At 39.3% G+C, this 8,952-nt stretch overlaps 1 protein-coding gene across 1 annotated transcript; it reads right to left on the bottom strand.

Annotated features, from left to right (window-relative positions):
* Window positions 1-304: 304 nt before the first annotated feature.
* Window positions 305-7,070, bottom strand: LOC104602535 (inactive receptor-like serine/threonine-protein kinase At2g40270). The gene is made up of 9 exons (XM_010266263.3): window positions 6,773-7,070; window positions 6,553-6,691; window positions 4,031-4,102; window positions 3,765-3,908; window positions 3,536-3,673; window positions 2,662-3,071; window positions 1,988-2,178; window positions 1,765-1,897; window positions 305-1,084 (listed from the first exon to the last, which is right to left on the bottom strand). The coding sequence occupies exons 1-9, from the start codon at window positions 6,879-6,881 to the stop codon at window positions 486-488; spliced, it is 1,935 nt and encodes a 644-aa protein (XP_010264565.1). The 5' UTR covers window positions 6,882-7,070; the 3' UTR covers window positions 305-485.
* Between the last annotated feature and the right edge of the window lie 1,882 nt (window positions 7,071-8,952).

Consider the following 8,952-nt stretch of genomic DNA (forward strand, 5'->3'; position numbering starts at 1 on the left):
TGCACCAGAGCTATGGAGGATGAAACAATCCGATTCACGAATTCAATGAGGTTTTTGCAGAGGGTCAGGTGCAGGGAGTAGCACCAGCACCCTTAAATCGTCCGAGTAATGCGGCCTACACGGCATAAGAAGATTTGCCGGTTAGATTACAAGGCTAAACAGAGCTAGATACAAAGAACCCACTGCCGGAAGGTTTTATACATCATCTACTTCCTTTGCATCATCTTTTTTATAATCTCATAAAAGGTAATTTTTATAGAGTATTCTATCATTACTATCATTGTGAATTTTCATTCCAACTTCATAAACAAAAACATTTTTTTTTAAGAAAAAACACAGGCATTCTCCTGTTATATACAAAAGACCATTCTATCATCTGACACTGGATACAAGTACCGATCTATACACAACTGATTATGTGTGCCAAAGAAAAAACAAAAGGTTAATGCAGGGTTTCACTACATTCTCAATTCATTTACGACCTATTAGCTTGCTTCAGTAGATTGAATCTCAAGCTCCGCCCACCAAAGAGGAGATAGTTTAGGCGTTGCCCTATCAGGTCCCATTGCTGTAATTTCTCTTAATTGAGCTGTAACCTCTCTCATTGTCGGTCTCTGCTTGGGGTCAAGATGGACACAACATCTTATCACGTCCAATAATTTCTTGAGCTCCTCCTCTTGGAAGGATTTCAGAGTCGGATCCACCATTCCTTTAAGGGGCTGCTCCCCTCTGAAGTAAACTGATGCCCAGTCTATAAGTGAAATGTTGTCCACCGAGTATGGGAGTCTACCTGTTATCATCTCCAACAAAGTCAAACCAAATGTGTAAATATTATTCTCTAGATTGGAAGATAAAGTTTCAGGGATATCCATGGTGGTCGATCCCATATTAGAAGCAGCTATATCATTCCATAGACCAAAATCTGAGATTTTGGCTGCATAATCTTCAGTCAGATAAACAACAGATGAGTTCAGATTCTTAAGGATCAAAGGCGGGGTGAGTTGGTGCATGTATTCAAGGCAGTATGCCATTCCCATTGCGATCCTCAGCCTTGTCCCCCAGTCCAAATGTTCTGATTCTTTTACTGCAAGATACCAACAAAATTCATATCAGGAAAAGTAATAGGAACCATAAATAGGCTCCACTAAGTCATGACCTAATTAATGATTAATAAAAGGGTCGGAGTTGGATATAGGATTATCTGCATAATTTATTTTTTAAGATAGAAACTTGCTTATCTTGCCCATATCTCTTGATTCATGCCAAGATGGTCTGCGATACTTCATATATTTTCTAAAAAGAGAAAAAGGTTAGTTTGAGTTGTATGGTTGGTGGATCTGTAACTGGTTGAACTTCGATATCTAGATCTGAATCATGACACCATAATTCTTTACGATAGGATCTAGTCATTTTACTTTATTTAATATATACATATACATATTTCTGGCAGGTTCGATGGTGAGACTATAGTATCAGATCTCCTCACCCACAAATTAATAATATTCTAATACTGCAAAGCGGATGCATAATCTTTTTTCTGAAAACTACACATGCTATTCTGGTAGATTGAATTGATCAGCTCAGTTTGGAAAGGTATGCTTATAGAATCCTAATATTCTCAATGATACTCATTATTTCTTCTCAAAAGTCAAAATATAGGCTGATCCAGAAATTAACTAAAGTATGATCAAGGTACTGGATGGTTTCTTCATTAAGTTTAAGATGTTGCTACAGAAATCCTGGGTCTAAGAGTAGGTTACTTACTGTGTAGATGCTCAAAAAGTGTTCCATTTGGTGCATACTCAAAAACCATCATTCTTGTAAAAGGTTCCTCTTCCTCACAATACCCAAGAAGGTTCACAAAATTCTTATGGTTCACTTTTGACATTGTGTCTATCTGGAATCATAATACAAGAAAATAGTTGGGAACTGTTGGAATAAATAATGGGCACATAAAAATGTTCATTGAAGTTTGTTTCATAATTACCTTCTTCCTGAACTGACATTCAAAATTCTTTGACCAATCCTTGGCAGATGTCAAGGAAATACTAATCACTGCTATTTCAACTCCACTGGACAGCGTTCCTTTGTACATTGTGCCTTCTGATGAAGAATCTATTATATTACTAAAATCTTCACAAGCTGTTTCAAGCTCTGACCTCTTAAGCTTTGGCACACCTGAAATATGGAAACATCAGGAATATAGAACTACAAGCTAATTACAGCATACAAGGAATATTTGCAGCAGCCTAAGAGGATCTGAAAAACATATCTCTTTCTTCTACTTTCCATTACTATTAAGGGAGGTTTAGATTCATTGTTCCATTGTTCTTGTCAAGGAATATAAATAGACCAAAATCATGTTGTCACAACCATCCAATCTATTAAGGTAAAATGGGCCATTAGAAACATAAATAGCTTTCCTTCAAAAATACCAAGGAATAGAAGGTTGTCACTGGTTGACTGGGTTCTTTCCTACCCAAGAATATTGCATGGTTGGGACCAATTAAATGATGGGTCTGACTACATAGCTTGTCTGTTATGCATCCAGGCATGCCTATTCTACTTTGCCCTTTGTTTAAACTGTGTCATTATATTGCTAAAATTATAAAACACACACAATAATTCATTTACAAGGAAAAAATGAAGAATGACCTTCACCTGTTATAAATGCTTTCTGAAGCTGCCCGCTTAACCCTGTCGACCAAGGTTTGACTGTAACCACCTTATTTCTTCGACAATATAGAATTCCAATGACTGAAAGACAAAGGAAAAAGGCAGCAACTGAAGCTCCAAACCAAATAAGAAATTTAGGATTTCCTGATGAAGACTGCAGTTGCACATTATTGACTGGTGGTGGTGCAGATGGAGATGGAGCTATGACTTTAGGAGAGGGCGATGGCAAAAGTGATGGAGAAGGTGGTGGAGAAGGTGATGGAGAAGGTAGTGGAGAAGGTGATGGAGAAAGTGATCCCTTATTATCAACAGGTGGTGTTTTTGCACCTTTCGCGTTTAGCCCTGAACCTGTCAGCAGCCTCCTTTGAGCATAATGTCTAGCTTGGACAGAATTCCTACAAGACATAACAGTAGTTTGTATGATACCATGTTCTATTTCAGTTCCAGTGCAGAAGAGATCTTTTGAAAGAATACAAGATATGAAATGTTCTCATTTAATACATCTGGTACATGTGCAGGTCTTCTGAACCTACCACCCAATGGAAGCCAACAAAGAGAACTTGATCAAAATCTTATTGATCTAATGATCATACCATCAAAATCATAGAATTTTTTGTTGGGCTATAATGTTCTTTATGATGAGTCAAAAGAGTGGTATGCTGATGTTACACTCATTCAATGGTTTCTCTCTAACTATTTTCCTTATAAAATGATTTCCAATGTATGACTCATGGGATTATGGTCTCAAACACCCAAAGTGCGGATAACACTAATTAGTAGTGAACTATCTACATAGCCCACTTCAAATGTATTAAGTGGAAGATCATACAGATTGATGGCACTCAAAATATAATCTTACCATGGAATAGTTCTTCTGTTGCAGGATATTCCTTGTGCAGCATTGCTTAGCAGGTTCTCATCTATTTGAAGTTCAGAAAGCATATTAAGCTCATGAAGTTCAGGAGTGGCACCTAGGAACTTGTTATTATCAAGGAGTCTGCAATATAAATAATAAGATTATATCAGCAAAAACACATCATAAAAGAGGAGATTAACAGAAAGTCAGCTCGTCAACAGCTGCAACTCACAGGATAGACAGGGAAAGGTTATTGCCAAGGTTGGTTGGAAGTGGCCCGCTGAAGTTGTTATATCCCAAGTCCAACAACTCCAGCTCCTTCAATTCTCCAATCTCTTTAGGAACGATGCCAAAGAATGAATTGTTGCGCAAAACACTGCAAAGAGCAAGAAGAATTAAAACAATTTATAGTATGGAAGACAAGGTTCTCAGATAATATAAAAGACACAGATTTATAAAGTACTTTGAGGACCAGGTCTTTGACAAACATGTCCTTACATAGACTTTATGTGAATAAGGTTCCTGATTTCAGGTGACAACGTTCCTCTGAGGCAAAGATCTCTTAAATTCCTGCAAATAAAATAATTCTGACTTCAGCAACTGTAAAAACACATAAACATGAGAAATAAATGTGTTGTTATTAAAGTTAGTACTAATTTTTAATTAATTGTTACTACTAGAACTTCTGTGGTTGTTTCTTTACTATTTTACTACCATCTCTTAGTTTGCATGGACACAGGCACGGGATCTGACATGTTTTTAGGAGTGCAACTTGGTGAATCCCAAAAATGTAGGATTCATGGGCATGTCTCACATAAATAATGTTTTACTTGTATTAAGCATTTTGATTTCTAACATTATTTTTATAATTCGTAGAATTATATAAGTATAAGACACAAAAATGTAGGATCAAAAAACCGTTATGTATCATTCCGGGACCTCTCCGATATGCCCTTACAGTGGGGTGGAGGAGCCCCAAACTGACCCCCCTGAACTGATTTTGAAAAAAATAAAAAAAGTTAAAAAAAAATAAGCTATTGATATCGCTTGATATGCCCCTACCGGCGTATCGAGTATATTGATATTATGAACCTTAAGTATAATAACTTAAGTTAACCTCGCAGCCTTTGCCTATTTACCCACATGGTCACACTACTTGTTTTTCATTAATTTCCTAATTTCAATGTTAACCGGAAAAGATCCAATAAACCGGTTGTTTATTCATCAACTGCTCAACCGTCCATTACTAATACAGACTCAAAAATTGAAGAACAATGGACCACGTATTGAACCAGGATAGATTAAATGCAAATTTTGCAATTTTATGAGCGACCCTATTACACATAATTGGGATTCCTGATGCATTATAGGCTGGTAAAATGGCATCTTAAGTCATAAATATGGATTTGCAATGGCAATATGGACTGTTGGTTAGGAGTTAGGACACGTCCTTATTCCTTACTGCCATTGATACTACATGACTGCAAAATGCCTCATTAAACAATTAGAAAGTATGAACGTATAATTTATAAGTAATCGCTGCAAGGGTATGATAACAAAGAACTTTGACCAATCAGAATGCACCAGCCCCCCTCCCCATGAATTTTGATGAATACCTTTTTCATACCTGTTTTTTGCATTGGGTGACCATCGCAAGCATGGTCACTGATGCGACTCTGACATGGTTCTGAAACCAAATATTGCTGTTTTATGCAAGGTTTTCGAATTGCCGTTGATTCGGATGGTCGGACAGTTTGGCCTGAAAATCATTCAGACAATCGATTCTGTTTTATTTTAAATCTGATTTTTGGTCAAAACCGTCAAAAAAATTAATAATCCGTTGATTCGGACAGTCAAACTCGTTCAACAGTTTTGACTGTTTTTTATTTTTAATTTATTTGTGAGAGTGAATGATCCGTTCGAACCAGATGATCGGACCATCAACCCAGAAAGCGGTGGCAAGAACAATTCTATTTCTGAATTGTTTTTTAAAACGTTGATTTTATGAGAAAACACCAGACCATTGCATTTTCAGGATTAGCAATGAAGAAATGGAAATAGAACCAAACACCACCAAAATGTCCCATTGCTTTTCAGGATTAGCAACTGTACTCCTTCCAAATTGAGCTTAAATAAATTTTTAATGGGGAAATCTCAAATAAATTCCTGGAGGTCTGGCAATTTGTTCACGACTCTGTATTTTTCTCGACACCCCCCACCACCAAAGAAGGGAAAAAACGAAGAAATGAAACATTGAAGAATGAAGAAGGAGACTTTAGATTGCATGACCAAATTATATTTATTTATGCCAACTAATCAAATAATAACAGCAACTCCACCGAGTTTCTGCATTAATTTTCTGAAGCACTAGGCTCTATGTTACCATCATCAGTTACTGCGCAAACATGACTAGAGACCACCTAACAAAGTAACAATCTAGCGATTATTTTTTCAGGTTTCAACTCATGCGCTATGGACCTATGGTTTAATGGATCTTAAAGCTAAAGCTAGCAGAACATATACTTCGACTCTCTATCGTATTCCCAAATGTTGAAGAATAATTTACACTCTGTATGCAGCTGCTGTGTTTGGTTCGATAGAACACGAGAGCAACAGAATAAAGTTGAGGGGAAGTTCTTTAAAGGAATTTCACCAAAAAAATAAAATCATTCTGTTTCTGTTTCTCTCATATTACAGCTTCAAGTTGTACGAGGAAAAAGTCAAGCTAGAAAATTAAGGAAATAAGTGGAACAATATTCAGAATCCATTTATATCGTATGAGTTAATGAAGATGTATGAATTTCCGACGCAAAACTCATGACCAGAGTCGAAAGAAACTGATTAGTGGTTACCTGATTGCTACTAAGCTCAAATACCTACAACCCAAACTTGAGATTTAAAAGAAAAAAGAAAATCATTCGAGCAGTATGCAGAACAATTAATAAGCACCATGGAGAAGATGCGCAAAACGAAATCTTCCAGTAAGTACAGGATCCCAATTTAGAGGCAGAATCACTTACAGGGCCACAACATTTCCCTCCGAGCACTCGACGCCGAACCACAAACACGGGTCGTCGAGTCCGTCATCGTCGTTCCAATTCGACAGCGCTCCAAAAGGATCGCTCACCACATCTTCCCGAAATCGCAAAAGTGCCCACCCTGCATGCAAATTAATTGAGTAAAGCTCAGTCTTTCCAACCCCGCAACTGCAAAATCAAAAAGAATTGCTAAACCACATGCCTTCTGCGTTGAGACACCAACAGAAATCCGAATGTTGATACAACAATAGCATCGCTAAAGTCAACGCCATGCGAATCCTTAACTGATTGAATCTGCATTTTCCGTCCATCGGAATAAAAATTTGAACAAGGAAAGAAGCCTGAAATCCAACTAAATATTGATCAAACAATAGCTCAATTGCGAATAAGCTAAGTTTCGGATTTTGGAGGAAAATGGAGGGGAGGGGTGGAAGAATCTCTTTCGCGTGTCTGCAAATTTTGCTGAACCAGTAGCGTTGAAATTTTGAAAACGCGTTTTGTTGGCCTTTTTTTTTATATATTACCGAAATGTACAACTAAAAAGAAAGAAAGTAAGGTCTTGTTTGTATAAATAAAGATAGAGAGGTTAAAAAAACAGTAGCGACATTCTGGTTTCTACCGCCGCCCCACCCCCACACAAAAAAATAAAATAAAATAAAAAAATAAGTGTAGTTAGTGAATTAGTGATTACTGACTGTGACTGAGTACACTGCTCAAAATTCAAAAACATAGACCCAGGTTACAAGTTAGGGGAGCGTCCCGTGAACGTAACGCCGATTTACGAAGCGTTTCGGTTCTGGCATAAGTGATACGTTGAGTTTCGGGTGCGAGCAGTGAGCAGATATCCGATCCATGAGTATTTTGGGTAGAAAACTAGAAACCCAATCCATGATTGTATTTGCTCAAACCAGTCTACAAACTGGGATAAGCTTTGATAGACTATAGATAAAAGAATGGTTTGACCCGCTAATTGGATTTTCCTCTTTTAAAAACATTCTTCTTTCGGTATACGTGTCTATTGCCCAAAAAAGAGAAAGATGATGAAACCTCACCTCACCTCACCTCCTATGCGTTTTGATTTAGCGTGATCTGGTTGCTTCCAGCTGGAGGTGATCTGGCTTTCAGATGAACGGCGGATTGAACCTGCAAGGATATCAAAGAACCCGAAGGTGCTAATCCGGTGAGGTCGCTCCGATGCTTAAGTTAGTAGGCTAATAGTGAGCTAAAATTGCTTGAAAGTAGAGAGCTTGAGAGCAAGAAAATCACGCATACCTTGCACCCCTGGGGGGTGGAGCCTTTATATAATGGAGTCCTCACGGGTTTTGCGGAGTAGTTCTGGGATCCTCGTCATGATGAGATCCGTTTCTGCGATAATGGGAGATAGTGTCACCAACTGGTAGGGTTTATCGAGTCTGCCCGAATCGGTCGAGGGAGATAACACTGGCTGTTACGCGGTGTGATCCCGTGAAGTCTGGGAACCGTCAGAGGGATTTTTGGGACCCTCACAGTGGCATGTCGATATCCCCGAGCTGACGCCTTTAAGTCCTGAACTGGTGTGAATGTCGAAGTGTTCTTGTTGCGATATGGTACCGAGGCGATCTCATTTCGGGGTGACCTTGTCTCGAGGTCACTTTAGCCCGGGGTAGATGGGTACCCGAGACTGTTGTGCTGTGGGCTGGTCATGCTGAGCTGTCATCTGTTAGTCAGGCCGTGTCCACGTGTCCCCCTGTTACGAGGTCAGGTTAAATCACCCTTCATCAATTGCCCCCCACTCCCCGAGCTAGGGGTCCAGACTTGGTGCGGGAGTTCATGATGTGACAAGTGGAATTGGCTCGAGGTCCAAGCCGCTTCGTCGGATGAATCATTGGTCGGACCAGTTCGGCTACTTGGCTCAACCAAGAATAACCCGGGTCGCATCTGGTTTACGCACGGACGTCACATGATCTACAAACTCCGCGGACGTCAAAAAATGCACTAAACCGATTTCAACCTCGGGGGTCGCGCAACCGGTTTTCTTAGGAGCCGTCGGATCTCTTTGATCTTGACCGTTGATTCTCTGGTACAATGGCTATAAATAGGGGGACCCGACTCATTCTCTTCGCCATAAGTTCACTAGCCTTCGGTCTGAGGTCGCGTTCAAGCTCCTTAACTCGAGTCTTTCTGTGCGGTGTTCCTTTCTCGGTTCGGTCTTCCTCCTTGGTAAGTCTTCCCTAGCTCTCCTCTTCAATTCAGTTTCTTTTTCATGTCTAGTTTTAGTTTCAATAGTCTTCTAGATGAGGCTGAGGTGGGTGCCTTGGCCCAGGTCGATAGTCATACCGAAGTTACTTTGGGTCTGGAAATGGTTCGTTGCCCTCTTGAGGCGCGAGAGGCCTTTGGTAATCT

Source organism: Nelumbo nucifera, chromosome 2, assembly GCF_055504915.1.
Source record: "Nelumbo nucifera cultivar China Antique chromosome 2, China Antique-T2T, whole genome shotgun sequence".
Taxonomy (NCBI): domain Eukaryota; kingdom Viridiplantae; phylum Streptophyta; class Magnoliopsida; order Proteales; family Nelumbonaceae; genus Nelumbo; species Nelumbo nucifera.

Bases quoted from the DNA above. Each gene is read 5' to 3' on its own strand.
- LOC104602535 (XM_010266263.3), bottom strand. From the start codon at position 6,881: ATGGACGGAAAATGCAGATTCAATCAGTTAAGGATTCGCATGGCGTTG. The intron at 4,103-6,552 runs GTAAGTGATTCT...TTTTATTTGCAG, and splicing joins GAGGGAAATGTTGTGGCCCT to GAATTTAAGAGATCTTTGCC. The intron at 1,898-1,987 runs GTAATTATGAAA...TTATGATTCCAG, and splicing joins AATGTCAGTTCAGGAAGAAG to ATAGACACAATGTCAAAAGT.